The following is a 16066-nucleotide window of genomic DNA, read 5'->3' as shown; positions in this document are numbered from 1 at the left end:
GAACAAAGGAGTTACATTAGTTACATTCCAATCTAAAGGAAGCTTCCCTTAATCCGATTTCTGGGAAATTAAAACCAATGCATCAACTAGTTCAAAATAAAGCAAAGTATTGTGGATATGCATCCAATATTTCATTGGCTATTTGTTTTGAGACTCTGGGACAAAATGAATCAGGACCTAGGGACTTATCAACTCATCATTTGAACAGTTTTATCAGTACTACTTCCATGGTTATAGCAACTTTGAGTTCCTCTCTCCTTTTCAATTCTTGATTTATTGCTATTTCCAGGATGTTACTTGCATCCTCTCCAGTGAAGACTAATGCAAAATATCTCTTTGTCATCTCTGTATCTTTCATTATTATGACTTCAGAAACATCTTCCACAGAGCCAACATTTACTTTGTTAATTTTTTTAAAACATCTGAACAAATGTTTCCTAACTGTTTTTATATTTTGCCCAAGTTTCTCTCACACTCAATTTTTCCCTCCTTATTTATCTGTTTGTAAAGCTGTTTTTTTTATATATTCAGTCCAATCTTCTGACCTGCCACCTATGTTGGAGTATATGTTGTTTCCTTATTTTTGAATATTATCTTCAACATTATTAGTTAACCATGAATGGTAGATCTCCTAGAATTTTTCTTATTTGTTGCAATTTGTTAGATGTCTCAGGTAGCAAGAGATAAGGGAAAGTAGAGTTGAACTGAATAGCCGAGCAGGCTAATAGGCCATATGGTCCACCACTACTCTTATGTCTTATATTTTTACTTCCTTACAACTACAATTAGTCATCTCCATCTGATAGTTTTAATTTCATGAAGTGACGTCAAGTTAACTCTCATGGTCATTGTTTTAGTCACCTGTCAAGAAGATAATCTTGCGAGTGGTGTAGGAAAGATAATTGAAAGTTCTGCTCAAAACTTTGGCTGAGGACAAGTTCAAACCAATCCTGTTTTTTACTCTGTGAGCACAATATTGGTGATAATGGACAAGAGCAATCAGATTTGAAATAGGAAACTACGAGGTAGAATGCCCAAATCTAAAATGTATCTTTTCTAAAAAAAACTTACAGCCTCATTAGTATTTAGTTTTTTTAGATTTATCATGGTGGAGCAGGTTTCCTGATCCTTAGGAAACCTGGCACCTACATCCAAGACAAAGCTGTGAGGGTTTCAGGATCCAGGGTGGGGTTGAGTGCCTTGACATTTACCTGCTGGATCCAGCAGGCCTACCCTACTAATCCTTACACCACAGTTAGAAACAATGGCTTGGCCTCCCCACAAAGTCACTAAACACCATCCCCAATAAACCATGAGGTCTCCAACACCACTTGTAAAAGTTACACTTTATTGGACAAGGTGTAATTGAAAGGAAAAGAATACTTGCATTCATATAACACATCAATTTTATGAGATGGCAGACCACTTCAGAGAGCTAATTAAGTACTCATTAAGTAATTTTAAAATGTGGTAACTGTAATGCAGAGAAGTTGGGAGCAAATTTGTGTGCAGCAAGTTCCTACAAACAATGATATTGTGATGTTGGTTGAGGGATAATATTGGATCACTCAGAATACCTCTCTTCATTTTCAATATAATGATGTGAGATCTTTTATGTTCAATTGAAAGGGCAGATGAGGCTACCATTATATTAATATGAAAACTGCAGCACTCCCATATGACTGTGCTAAAATATCAGCTTAATACTCACCATCAAGTCAAGTTGGATTTGAACACACAAATTTCTGACCCAGGAGCAAGGGAGCTGCTAACTGAACTACAACTGATATTTATTTTAATGGCACACATCTTCATACTTACTGTTAAAACATCCTTAACTTTACCTAAAAACCTAGTTTTATATTTGTGGATTGTCAACTTTCTCTACAGTCATCAAGTAATCCTATACATTCTGAAAAATATAAACTATTCTTGTTTCTTCAAAAGCAAGATGGTTTACTTTTACCTTAGCTTATATTTAGTCAGTAATAATGCATATTTTGCTATGTGAAATTTAAAGCTGAAAGGGAAGGACTGCCAGAACTTTATGACCAGATTTCTTCAAGCTAAGAGATGACTGTCCTCATTCACCACTGACTCTGAGATACAGGAGATAAATCGCAGAAGGCAGCTGATTTAAAAGAAAACCTGATATTCATGCTGCTCCTCAGAACCTGGAAGATGGATTCAGTAAAAGCTTGCTCAGTGCAAACTTTCTCCATTTGCATCTGAACGGTTTTACAAAGTTCCAACAATTTTTGCTGGATGTAGGTTTCTGTATTAACGCAACCTTTCACTTTGAGGTGACAGGCATTTCATGTATTACATGCCAGCCTTAATTTCCACAAGCCCAGTTTCTGATATTCAAATATGGACTACCCATCTCTCAGGCTTAAAATAGACAGCTGGGAGCTGAATTTCTCCACTTTGTTTTCAATTGGATGTATAACCTTCTCAATAATCAAACTAATCTGTTTTTGATTATATCCGTATTCTTAGCACTTCTGGATTTGAATAATCTCTTGAACAGAAGCCATCATGAATCACTGGTTGATAGTGACAAAGCACAACAAAATCCATACCTGCTGAAATACATCTGCTCCTTCATCATAGTCCACCACAGTGAAGAACAACTTATTAGAAAATGCAGATGAATATCGCCATGAGTTTGCCAGCACTTGGTACTCCTCATTCGCCTGTCTGTGGAAAATAAGTATAATGAACTAAAGTCAACTTACGTGACTGGGAAATGAATTTAATGTACTAATACTTACACTTCATAACCTTGAAATAATAACTCTAATTAACATTACTTAAATGGGAGAGCAAAATTATTTATTATTTTAAAAATCACTACTATTGTAAGTTTGATTTATTCATGGATATGAACTTTGCCAGCAAGACAACACTTACTGCCCATTCTTAATCACACACAAGATGGTGGTATGACTTGCCTTTTGTAATAAATACAGTCCAAATAGGGTAGTTACATCTTCAGTGCTATAAATGGTACAGTGAACAATTTGGTGGGCCATGAGGTGAGAGATTGTGAGGGAATAAAGTTGTACTGCTGTTTATGGCCTACAGCATCTCTGGATACTCAGCCTTGAATCGCCAGTTCAGTTATGAAACTATCTAGTTTTGTGTGATGAGGCACGCAGCATGATGGAGGATATCTGCAGTGTAAAGATAGGACTCTCTTTCCACAATGACTGTGCATGGTCACTCCTCCTAGAACAGCCAAACGCAGATGCTTTTATGAGAGGTAGATTTGTGAATGCAAGGTCAAGTAACTTTTTCCATAATATTGGTTCTGTCTCTATTACTGCAGACGGAGACTGCAAGATTGACAACTACGTCCATCGAGACTTGGTCAGCACAATCAGTAATGACCAACCCAAATACTCCTGTTGATGGAGTTTGAAGTTCCACACCCAGAACAGATCTTGTGACCTTTCTGCCCTGCACACTCCATATGGAGAAATACTGATTCATCACATTAAGGAGGGCATAAGGTGGTAAACAATAGGAGGGTTAATTGCTCACATTTGATCCAATGTCATAACACTTCCTGAGATCCAAAGTCAAGGTTAAGGACTGCCATGGCCACTACATACGGTATGCAGCTGTACCACCTTTGGAATGTGACAGAATTAAAGGTGTTAATGGAGGATTCTGTGAAGATAACTATGTCACTCTGTTGCTTGACGAGTTCATGACAACATTTGTGTGCAGCTGCTCTCCTGCTCCAAAAGTCCATGGACACTGACTGGCATCCCAAAGCCCTGTGAATGCATTCAGTTCCAGTTTCTCCAGTCACTGCTGTGCATGACATTCGTGATGAAGGGCTTATGTCCAAAACATCGATTCTCCTGCTCCTCACATGCTGTCCGACCTGCTGTGCTTCTTCCAGCGCCACACTTTGAGACTACGGTGCATGGACAATTGATGCCTGAACAGCCTCTAGAGAAATTAGAGGACAGGTGGAATTGTGGGATACTTCTCCAAATTTTGCCAGAAGTCTCCAAGTATTAGTGAGGAAGACTTTCCATAGTTAGGAATATTGTATACAATTCTGGGAATGCCTTTGTCATGTACAGTGTCTACGTGACATTCACTACTCACCACAATAAAAGCTATTGGCTGAAATTTCAGGTTTTTGGTTAAAGAGGAATGGAAAGTGAGTTTCATGGCATCTAATCTGCAATAGCCTAGGACAATTTCTCTTGCACAATTTTCCAACTTTCACCATACTAATTATGCAACTGATCTTTGGGCATGACTCTCAAAGAACCACAAAGCACAAGTGCTCACGACTGACAAGAGTATGCAGCTTCCACAATCTGGCACCATATTTCAAGTTCAACCTCATACCATCTCAGACTGTGCAAACCAGGAATAACCTTTCAATCTGCTCTACTCCAACCCTGTGTATGCCTCAGCGAAAAGACAAACTAGTTCCTCATTTCCAGGGCAGTAATCTGAAGTGGCTTGATGGGCTGAGTGGTGGAGACAAGGGCAGTTTAATTCCTTGCTGACTGCAAAAAGTGACCAGGCCAAAAGGCCAACCTAGCCTGGACACTAATCATAGAGTGGGTCAGTGCTGAGTGCTAAGTAAAAAGGACCAGGCAGCAAGAAGGTCACTGATCTTCTACAATCCACAAGTCTCAATGTGGAGACCTTTCTTTCTGCTAGTCATGCACAAAGGTTCAGATTCCTTCTCTAAGTCTGCCACTGCTCAAACACCTCATCAGGGCAGGTGGACTATAACTATCAATACTGCATACATCATATTCACACAAGGGTTCTCAACTTGCTCATCCTCAAACTACTAACCCTTCTTGCCTTCTGTTCTCATTAATTGAAGACACATCACTATCTCTCCTGTCCATGCGTGGCAATTAACTGCACTTGTATTCACTTCTATTGCAAATATTGTAGTCCTTATAACTTTTCTTCAACAAGGTAATTACAATTCAGTTTAACATTGTTGGTAAGGAAGCTTCTAGAAAGAATGATTCAGGATAGAATTAGTAGTTACAAAGAAAAAAATAGGTTGATTAGGAAGAATCATCATGGATTTCTAAAAGGGAAATTTAACTAAATTGCCAGAATGTTTTTCAAGTGGTAACAAATGGTTCGATGAGGGTAGGGTACCATGGACTCCTAAAATAAAATGGTCAGCAGAAAAAAAGAATACAAAATTGGCTGAGTGATTGGAAACAGAGAATAAAAGGAAAAGTGACCAATGAGTATTTTTGGGGCTGGAAATTACTTTGTTGTGGAACTCCTCAGGAGTTGACAATGGGATCCTTGCTTTTTCCCTGTATGATCTCAATCTTGCTGTGCAGGGGACACTTTCAAAGTTTACCCGTAATTAAAAACTTGTAAAAACTGTAAACTGGGGAAAACACTGTTGAACTCTAAACAGACAAAGACAAGTTGTAGGAGGCTGATAGGCAGTAGATGGGGTCAATGCAGAAAAGTGTGAGATAATGCATTTTGTCTTAAGCCTTATTAACAAGGACATATATAAGAGTATAAGAGCAAGCAGCCATGTCCAATATGCTTAGACTTTTGTTAGACCATAGCAGGAACATTGTGTACAGTTCTGGGCACTACATTGCAAGAAAGATGCAAATTACATTGAAGTGGATGCAGAGTGATTTACAAGAGTGGCTCTAGGGAAGACAAATATTCAGTTACGAAGATAGATTGGAGTAGTTGTGACTGTTCCCCCTTGAAGAAAAGAAGGCCAAGAGGAGATATGATAGAGATTTTTAAATCAGGAGGACAGCAGATAGAGTAGATAGAAGAAACTGTTCCAGTTTATAAGAGCAAGAACCAGAGGGCACAAATAATTTGCAAATGAAACAAATGCAAGATGAGAAAAAAAACCTTTTCACACAGTAAGTCATGAGGGTGTGGAGCACATTGCTTGGAGGTCTGTTAAAGGCAGGTTCAACTGAAGCATTCACGAGATCACTGGACAATCAGTTTGGAAGAACTAATGTGCAAGGGTGAAGGAAATAGGAGATTGGTAGGAGGTAATTATACTAATTTGAAGAGTCGGTTCAGACACAATAGACAAAATTGCCTCTGTAGTGAATATAACAAGGTCAGTCATGTGGACCACAGAATGAATTCCCTTATTAGGGATGTTAATCTGATCCAATTAGGGAGTCCTAGCTGACAGATATAAACAGGTGTGTCAGACATTCTGCTCATTCTGACAGATGGCTCTGAAGAAGCTGGATCTGTATCAAGGACATTCCATGTGTAAACTAAGGGTGACTTGGTGATGGGATATTGGTCTCTGTGGAGCTATTTCTGCCTTCTTCTGTTCAGTAATAATTTTGTGATCTTGAGAGGGCAGTCTGAGGGGGTGGGGTAAATGAAATTGGTGGTGGGGCTTTTGGTTAAAGCTCAATGGTAGTTGAACAAACATACACTAAATGCAATGGCAGACAGCTTTTGGATGCACCCATATCTTGTAGGTCTGTGCCTCAATTTCCTGGGGACAGAAAGTTTCAAGAATGAGATGCAAACAATCTTTAACCAATCTAGCATGTCAGGAAAATTGTATGCTTAAAGTTACTTATTCAAACCAGCAAAGTTCTACAGTACACACTCTTACTCACAGCAGAATGTTAACTAGTTCTAATGATAATCATGATTTGGAGATGCCAGTGTTGGACTGGGGTGTACAAAGTTAAAAATCACACAACACCAGGTTATAATCCAACAGGCTTAATTGGAAGCACACTGGCTTTCGGAGCGCCACTCCTTCATTAGTTGATAGTGGAGGACACAATTCTAAGGCACAGAATTTATAGCAAAAGTTTTAAGTGTGATATTACTGAAATTATACATTGAAAAATACCTTGATTGTCTGTTGAGTCTTTCATCTGTTTTGAATACCATGATAGTTTCACTTCTTTCATGTGTAAATCACAAAACCTTTTTTTAAAAGTTGCATTTTCAGGTAAGCTGTAACAATGGGTGATAGCTAGACAATATGTCAAAGGTGTTAGCCCCCTGTGTTCTCTGTCTGTGCCATGATGTTTAGAGTAATTCTAATCTAAAAAGTGAGATAACTGAGTTTTACATGAATTCATGCAGATTTTGAGCAAAGTGCAATGTAACCCTACGAGTACAAATTCACCCCACAAAATATGTGTGTGCATGTGGGTCTTTGTCTCTGTGTGTCTGTCTGTGTTGAGGGTTGTGAGTGTGAGAGAGTATGTATGTGTGTGTAGTGAGTGTAGAGTGTCTTAAGTCTGTGAAGAGTGCACGTGAGAGTGTGGGTGTGTGCACACGTGCCTGGGGTGGAGGTTTGTGAGTGTCTCAGAGTGTGTATATGTGTGTGCATGAGTGTAGAGTGGTCTAAGTCTCTGAGAGGAAGCCTGAGTGTGTGTGGGAGTGTGTGAGTGTCTGTGTATGTGTGTGTCTATGTGTATATGTGTATAGGAGTGCATGTGTGTGTGGGTGTGTGTAGGTGCATCTGTAGTGTGACATGAACCCAAGGTACCGGTTGAGGCCCTCCCCAACTTAGCTATCAGTCTCTGCTCGGCCACTTTTTGCTGCTGCCTGTCCTGAAGTCCACCTTGGAGGATGGTCACCCGAAGGTCCGAGGTCAAATGTCCTGGACCACTGAAGTGTTCCCCAACTGGGAGGGAACACTCCTGTCTGTTGATTGAATGGGCACCGCACAACATCCGTTGACATAGCCTTTGCTCGGTTTCCCCACTGCACTATGCCTCAGGGCATTCTTGCCTGCAACGTATAAGATAGCCAACGTTGGCTGAGTCACATGAGTACCGGCCACGTACAAAGTGGGAGGTATCCCCTCGTGTAATGGTGGTATCTATGTGCACACTCGGACATGTCTTGCAATGCCTACCGTGACAGGGTTGTATGGAGTTGTCCTGAGAGCCGGGCAGCTTGCTACGAACAATGATCTGTTTGAGGTTTGGCGGTTGTTTAAAGGCAAGTAGTGGAGGTGTGGGGAAAGTCTTGGTGAGGTGCTCATCCTCATTGATAATGTGTTGCAGGTCACGAAGAACATGGTATAATTTTCTAGGTCCTGGGAAGTACTGAACAATGAAGGGTACCCTGTCGGTTGCAGCACGTGTCTATCTCCTGAGGTTATTAAGTTTCCTTGCTGTGGCACGTCGGAACTGGTGGTCGATGAGTTGGGCATCATACCGCGTCCTTGTAAGGGCATCCCTGAGTACTTCCAGGTGTCCGTCACATTCCTCCTCATCTGAGCAGATCTGGTGTACACCTAGGGCTTGGCCATAGGGGATGGCTGTTTTAAGATGCTTTGGGTGGAAGCTGGAGAAGTGTAGCATTGCGGGTTGTCTGTGGGTTTGCGGTAGAGTGTGGTGCTGAGGTGTCCATCCTTGATGGAGACGCACGTGTCCAAGAATGAGACAAATAGTCGAGAGTAGTCCATAGTGAGTTTGATGGTGGGATGAAACTTGTTGATGTCACTTTGTGGTTTTATCAGTGACTCCTCGCCATGGGTCCAGAGGAAGAAAATGTTGTCAATGTACCTTGTGTACAGTGTTGGTTGGAGATCCTGCATAGAGAAGTAGTCTTGTTCGAACCTGTGCATGAAGATGTTGGTATATTGGGGTGCAAATTTGGTCCCCATGGCTGTTCCATGTGTCTGGAAGAAGAACTGGTTGTCAAAGGTGAAGACGTCGTGATCGAGGATAAAGCGAATAAGTTGAAGGATGGTGTCTGGAGATTGGCAGTTGTTGTTGTTTAGTACAGAAGCTGTTGCAGTGATGCCATCATTGTGGGGGATGCTGATATACAGTGCTGAAACATCCATTGTGAAGAGGAATGTTCCAGGTTTGACTGGTCCACGAGTTTCTGTAAGAAATCTGTAGTGTCGCGACAGAAACTGGGGATCCCCTGTACAATAGGCTTCAAGATGCCTTCAACATAGCCAGAGAGATTCTCACACAGGGTCCCATTGCCCAATACGATGGGACGTCCTGGTGTGTTGGCTTTGTGTACCTTTGGAAGGCAGAAGTCACCTACACAAGAAGTACGTGGAATGAGGGCGTGTAGGGAATGTTGAAGGGCTGGATCCAAAGTCCTGATCCATGTGTTTAATTCATGGATGTGTTCTTCTTTGGTCGGAGTCCATGTGTTTAATTCATGGATGTGTTCTTCTTTGGTCGGATCAGCTGGTAGCTGCCTGTAGTGTTCCTGGTTGTTCAGTTGTCGGTACAGTTCCTTGCAGTAATCTGTTCTATTCTGACTGACAATGGCTCCTCCTTTATCTGCTGGTTTGATGACAATGTTGTGATTGGTTTTGAGAGCCTGGATGGCGTTGCGTTGTGAATGGGTGATGTTTTGCTCTACCTTCTGGGTACAGCTGATGAATCTGGCATTTATGTATTTCCTGATGGTTTGAGCATACATGCCAAGCCCAGGCCAGCAGACCTCCGATGGGGTCCAAGTTGACACCTTCTTTGGTTGCTCCTCTACAGATTCATGTGATGACTGTTCCAGTTCATCAGTGGGCTTATTGGAATCACTGCCGGAACATTGAAAGAATTCCTGGAGTCTCATTCATCTGATGAACTCCTCCATGTCTGCTACAAGAACCAACGGGTCCATTTTGGTGGTGGGGCAGAAGTTGAGACCCCTGCTCAGGACTTCAATGTCTTCTGGTCGAAGGGTGTGGTCCAATAAGTTAATCATAAACATTCCCGCAGTGATAATGTCATCTACTGTGGTGCCAGGGTGGGCTTTGCTATTACTGGTGAGAATGCCAAGTTTCTCCAGTTTTTTGTTCTTGGTTTGCATGTATGTGGCGTAGTTTTGTTGCCTTGTCTGTTTGGTAATGTCACGGAATTGTACTGCTGTATCCTGAGTGCAGGCTGAGAGTGTGGATTCCATCTGAATTTCAAGGTTGTGGTGCCTGCTGTGAAGTTGGTGCACGAGATGATTGAGAAGTTTACGAGAGGTGCGGTGGCAAAGTTTCAGTTACATCACGCTGTCGATTTTTGCTAGAAATTCTGTGCCTTAGAATAGTGTCCTCCACCATCATCTGAAGGAGTGGCGCTCCGAAAGCTAGAGTGCTCCCAATTAAATCTGTTGGACTATAACCTGGTGTTGTGTGATTTTTAACTCTAATGATAATGTGCAGAACTGGTTTGATTTTTCTCAGGCTCATTGAGCCTGAGTGTTTCATCTCATATTGCCTGATGAAGCTGGTAATTTCATTGCTGAACAGAGTCTGTAGTATGGTTGGCCTGCCAAGTGATTCATTTGCAGGTCATTGGCATTGATTCAATCTCTTTGTGCAGTGAGAACTAGCCAAGGCATTTCACAATAATCAGGGGACTTACCCGGGTACACCACCTGCGAACTAATGAATAGAAATTCAATGCTATTGTTTGGCTAATTTTATGAGGGCAAGTTTTAAAAGATGTAAGGCTACAACATACTTTCAAATTTGCTTAACTGGTTGTAAATAGTTAAACATTCCTGAAGGTATCAAAAATATAGTACTGCAAGCAAAGCATCAACATATTAGGAATATTTAGTCGGTCAGGCTGCATCGATGGACAAAGGAATATACTAGTCATACAGTTCGAACCATCCATCTGCCTGATCTACTCAGGAGATCTGGCATGCTTCTACTTCTGTTCTTGCTCATATGGTGTGTCAAACTTAAAGATGAATGACATTTTCGAAAAGAACATAATGAAAGAAAGAAGAAAGTAATTTCAGCAAACTTAGTTTCAACCAGCACTTCTGAATCAGCACTCTCAATATAAACCAGCAAAACTTATATGCCTGAAATACCAGAGGTTTTACTGAACCATCATGATCTCCATGATATTCAACTACTCTATTGAGGGCACTTGTGAGAAGGCTCTCTACCAACAAGTTTTATTCAAGGCAAAGTTACATTATTATTTAAGTGATTTATACTGTAATTAAAGTATAACAGGGGTATAAAGTACACCCCTGCATTTTTTTTTACATTGATTTATATGGATCCCTTGATGGGAACATTTGATGAACCCATAGGTGCTTGTTAATACTAAGTTTGCTGTATACTGATTTTATGCTTTCCTCAACCTCAGGGCATTCTAAAGTCTGTTTCAACCATTGAAGTGTTTACTGAAATATAGGTGCTAATATTTATAAGGAGACCACAAATAGTCAAAAAATGTGATAAAGTGGTGGAATTAAATGAATGATTTATTATCACATATATTGTGGGAGATGAACAGAGAAAAAAAAGTTTGTCTCCACTATCTGGCTCCATTTTGAGGTAGAAAAAGAAAAAGAACACTTAAATAGAGTTCATCTTCATCAGCCAGGATCCCAAATACAGCTCCAGGACTTCTGCAAGGTCCCCACGCTGGGCCTACATTAGCCAGAAGGCCCTGCTCTGGCCATCGACACCACCACAGCCAATGACTTGCACCCGATGCCAAAACAGTTCACGTTCTGGGCTAATTGCAGTCACAAGTCCACACTCTGTCATCGCTGCAGCCAACGCCCCACTGCCATCGCATTGTGCCGACGAAGTCAGGAGTCATCACCAACACCGTTCTGGCTTCTCTGTGATGTCAGGAAGATGAAGAAAAGAAAAAGAAAAACAAAAACAAAAAGATGAAATGGAGAGAGAGAGGAAAAGGATGTGGCTGGCCTGGAACAGACAGACTCAGCCTGAATACTACCCACTGTGCAGTGCTGCCATCTTGAAAGTTAAAAGTATAGGAGATGATCTCATCGGAATATGCAGCATTCCAAAGGGGCTTGACAGAGTAAATGCTGAGATGATTCATCTCCCCCACCATGGGAGCATCTAGGACAGGAACCTTGATCAGTCAGAAATCAACTGTTACAGGGAAAGGGTAGGAAAGTGAAAGCGAAAAATGTCATGATCCTACTGACTGGCATCAAATGCATGTCATGCTGATCTCTAATTGTAGAGACTCCTTTAAATAACGCCGTGGACTTTTTTTTGTTTAAAAGATGTGGGGAAACACTGGCTGGGCCAGCATTTACTGCCCATCCTAATTGTATACAGACCAGGTTAAGAGTCAAAGCCGTCCGCTTCTTCCTTTCCCGCTGTACCAACCAGTACGCTTCCACTGACACCCTCCTTCGACTGACTGAACTGGTCCTCACCCTGAACAACTTCTCTTTCCAATCCTCCCACTTCCTCCAAACCAAAGGAGTAGCCATGGACACCTGCATGGGCCCCAGCCATGCCTGCCTCTTCGTAGGATATGTGGAACAGTCCATCTTCTGCAGCTACACTGGCACCACCCCCCACCTTTTCCTCTGCTACATCGATGACTGTATCGGCGCTGCCTCGTGCTCCCACAAGGAGGTTGAACAGTTCATCCACTTTACCAACACCTTCCACCCCAACCTCAAATTCACCTGGACCATCTCAGACTCCTCCTTCCCCTTCCTAGACCTTTCCATTTCTATCTCGGGCGACCGAATCAACACGGACATTTACTATAAACCGACCGACGCCCACAGCTACCTAGATTACACCTCCTCCCACCCTGCCCCCTGTAAAAACGCCATCCCATATTCCCAATTCCTTCGTCTCAACCGTATCTGCTCCCAGGAGGACTAGTTCCAATACCGTACAACCCAGATGGCCGCCTTCTTCAAAGACCGCAATTTCCCCCAAGACGTGATCGACGATACCCTCCTCCTCCATTGACACATGCCCCTCCATCCGCCACCAGGACAGAACCCCACTGGTCCTCACATACCACCCCCCAACCTCCATATACAGCGTATCATCCGCCGTCATTTCCACCAGCTCCAAACGGACCCCACCACCAGGGATATATTTGCCTCCCCTCCCCTATCAGCGTTCCGAAAAGACTACTCCCTCCATAACTCCCTCGTCAGGTCCACACCCCCCACCAACCCAACCTCCACTCCTGGCACCTTCCCCTGCAACTGCAAGAAATGCAAAACTTGCGCCCACACCTCCCCCCTTACTTCCCTCCAAGGCCCCAAGGGATCCTTCCATATCCACCACAAATTCACCTGCACCTCCACACTCATCATTTATTGCATCCGCTGCACCCGATGTGGCCTCCTCTATATTGGGGAGACAGGCCGCCTACTTGTGGAACGTTTCAGAGAACACCTCTGGGACACCCGGACCAACCAACCCAACCAACCCGTGGCTCAACACTTCAACTCCCCCTCCCACTCCACCAAGGACATGCAGGTCCTTGGACTCCTCCATCGCCAGACCATAGCAAATCGACAGTTGAAGGAAGAATGCCTCATCTTCCGCCTTGGAACCCTCCAACCACAAGGGATAAACTCAGATTTCTCCAGTTTCCTCATTTCCCCTCCCCCCACCTTGTCTCCGTCAAATCCCTCGAACTCAGCACCACCTTCCTAACCTGCAATCCCGAAGAAGACTATGCTTCTCACTAAGCTCTATAAGCCCGATACAGAGAGGTTGTTGCTACGTTCCACAAGCACCATTTCACTTCGTGCCCTTTATCACCTGCTGGGTGGCAGGGCCTGGCAGAATATTAACCGGTTATGTGAGGTCTGAGATCAAGAGCTAGGAGTGGATATCTCTTCTGAAACATGGGAAAACATATAGGAGAATACTCGAAAGATCTCAATCTGTAATAGGACATGCGCTATGCAGTTAGAAGTTCTGCACAGGGCTCATCTGGCACCAGACCAGAAGTTTAAAAAAGGGGCATCTTCAGTGTGCCCCAAATGTAAAATAAGTGTAGGTACTCTTACCCATTGCTTCTGGACATGTCACAGGCTCCGTGTTTATTGGAGCACCGTGGCGGGAGAGATAGGGAGGGTATTGTGGATTGAAGTCAAAGTAGACCCGATATCTCTCCTCTTTGGTCTACCAAATGTACCATCTTTAGAAGGGAAGAAAGTATTTAATATTCTTGCATACTGTGCACGGAAGAATATTCTGATGAATTGGGTGTCTGAGAACCCACCTGGCTTGCTGGGATGGCAGAAATTAATTATGGAGCACATTCCCTTGAGCTTTTTTTACAAACATGATGCACCACACAACAGGAGAAAGTGAGGACTGCAGATGCTGGAGATCAGAGCTGAAAATGTGTTGCTGGAAAAGCGCAACAGGTCAGGCAGCATCCAAGGAGCAGGAGAATCGACGCTTCGGGCATGAGCCCTTCTTCAGGAATGAGGAGAGTGTGCCAAGCAGGCTAAGATAAAAGGTAGGGAGGAGGGACTTAGGGGAAGGGCATTGGAAATGCGATAGGTAGAAGGAGGTTAAGGTGAGGGTGATAGGCCGGAGTGGAGGTGGGGGCGGAGAGGTCAGGAAGAAGATTGCAGGTTAGGAAGGTGGTGCTGAGTTTGAGGGTTGGGACTGAGACAAGTTGGGGGGAGGGGAAATGAGGAAACTGGAGAAATCTGAGTTCATCCCTTGTGGTTGGAGGGTTCCTGGGCGGAAGATGAACGACGGTTGGAGGAAGAGCGCCTCATCTTCCGCCTAGGAACCCTCCAACCACAAGGGATGAACTCAGATTTCTCCAGTTTCCTCATTTCCCCTCCACCCACCTTGTCTCAGTCAAATCCCTCGAACTCAGCACCGCATTCCTAACCTGCAATCTTCTTCCTGACCTCTCCGCCCCCACCTCACTCCGGCCCATCACCCTCACCTTGACCTCTTTCCACCTATCGCCTTTCCAACGCCCCTCCCCCAAGTCCCTCCTCCCTACCTTTTATCTTAGCCTGCTGGACACACTTTCCTCATTCCTGAAGAAGGGCTCATGTGCGAAACGTCAATTCTCCTGTTCCTTGGATGCTGCCTGACCTGCTGCGCTTTTCCAGCAACACATTTTCAACTCTGATCTCCAGCATCTGCAGTCGTCACTTTCTCCTCGAAGGTTAAGAGTCAACCAAATTATTGAAAATTTGGAGTCACATATCGGTCAGACCAGATAAGAATGGCAGTTTTCTTTTCCTCAAGGACATCTGTGAATCAGATAGGTTTCCCCTCCTCTTCCTTCCACCACCATTTCCCCACCCATCCAGCCATCCACAAAAGTTTCATGGCCATCACCAGACTTAATTCCAGATATTTTTTGTATTCATCTGCCACGATGGGTTTCAAAGCTGGGTTTCAGGAACCTTACCTGGGCCTCAGGATTAAGAGTATAGTGATAATACCAGTAGGCCATTGCCTCTCATTACTCTGTCAACACTGGATCTGATTAGCTTTGATTGACCCAAAGGAGATAACCGCCTCCCCTCCCTCACAGGAGAACCAGAAAAATAAACTCCCAGCATAGGCTGTCACATTGCAGGTTTTGCCTGACGGGGGAAGCTGACTCTGAACTCATCCCCACCTCCGCTACCCCCAACAGCTCTGTTTCCCTTTCCATCTTCACGTTTTAGCATCCTGCATCAATAGAGGCACAGAAATATATGAACACAAGAAACACTTGATTCGATTTTTTTTGTCACGTACTGAGATGCAGTGAAAAGTATTGTTTTATGCGTTAAACAACAAATCATACCTTACCTAGAACAGAATGCAATATATAGTGTTACAGCTACAGAAAAGGTGCTGAGAAAGATTAATGCTAATAATCCATTTGTAAGTCTGAAAACTGCAGGGAAGATGCTGTTCTTTAATTTATGCTATGTGTTTTCAAATTTTTGTATTTTCTGTCCAATGGAAGAGGTGGAAAAGAGAATAATCAGGGTTGCAAGGGTCTTTGGTTACATTGGCTGCTTTTATAATAAACACAATTCCATTCCTTCACTGAAGAAAATCTCCTACTTGGTTCATACAGCACGGAAACAGACCCTTCGGTCCAACCAGTCCATGCTGACCATAACCCCAAAATAAACTCGTCCCATTTGCCTATGCTTGGCCCAAAGTTCTCCAATATTTCTTATTCATGCACTTATGCAGGTGCCTTTTAAACATTGTAACTGGCCTTGCACCCACCACTTCCTTTGGAATTTTATTAAACATACAGACTGCTCTCTGTATTAAAAAAATTGCCTGTCATCTTCAATAAATCTT

The 16066-nt window shown here is 43.0% G+C and overlaps 1 protein-coding gene across 2 annotated transcripts in view; it reads right to left on the bottom strand.

Moving 5' to 3' along the window:
• tusc3 (tumor suppressor candidate 3) overlaps nucleotides 1-16066 on the bottom strand; it is a 387960-nt gene that overhangs the window by 261426 nt on the left and 110468 nt on the right. For both annotated transcript variants that reach the window (XM_072569980.1, XM_072569989.1), the window contains exon 3: nucleotides 2583-2700. In XM_072569980.1, the coding sequence (XP_072426081.1) occupies nucleotides 2583-2700 (118 nt within the window). The remainder of the gene's footprint in view (nucleotides 1-2582; nucleotides 2701-16066) is intronic.

This window comes from Chiloscyllium punctatum, chromosome 1 (genome assembly GCF_047496795.1).
Source record: "Chiloscyllium punctatum isolate Juve2018m chromosome 1, sChiPun1.3, whole genome shotgun sequence".
Lineage (NCBI taxonomy): Eukaryota > Metazoa > Chordata > Chondrichthyes > Orectolobiformes > Hemiscylliidae > Chiloscyllium > Chiloscyllium punctatum.
The sequence above is the reverse complement of the archived record's forward strand: the minus strand, read 5'-3'. Positions and strand labels throughout refer to the sequence as shown.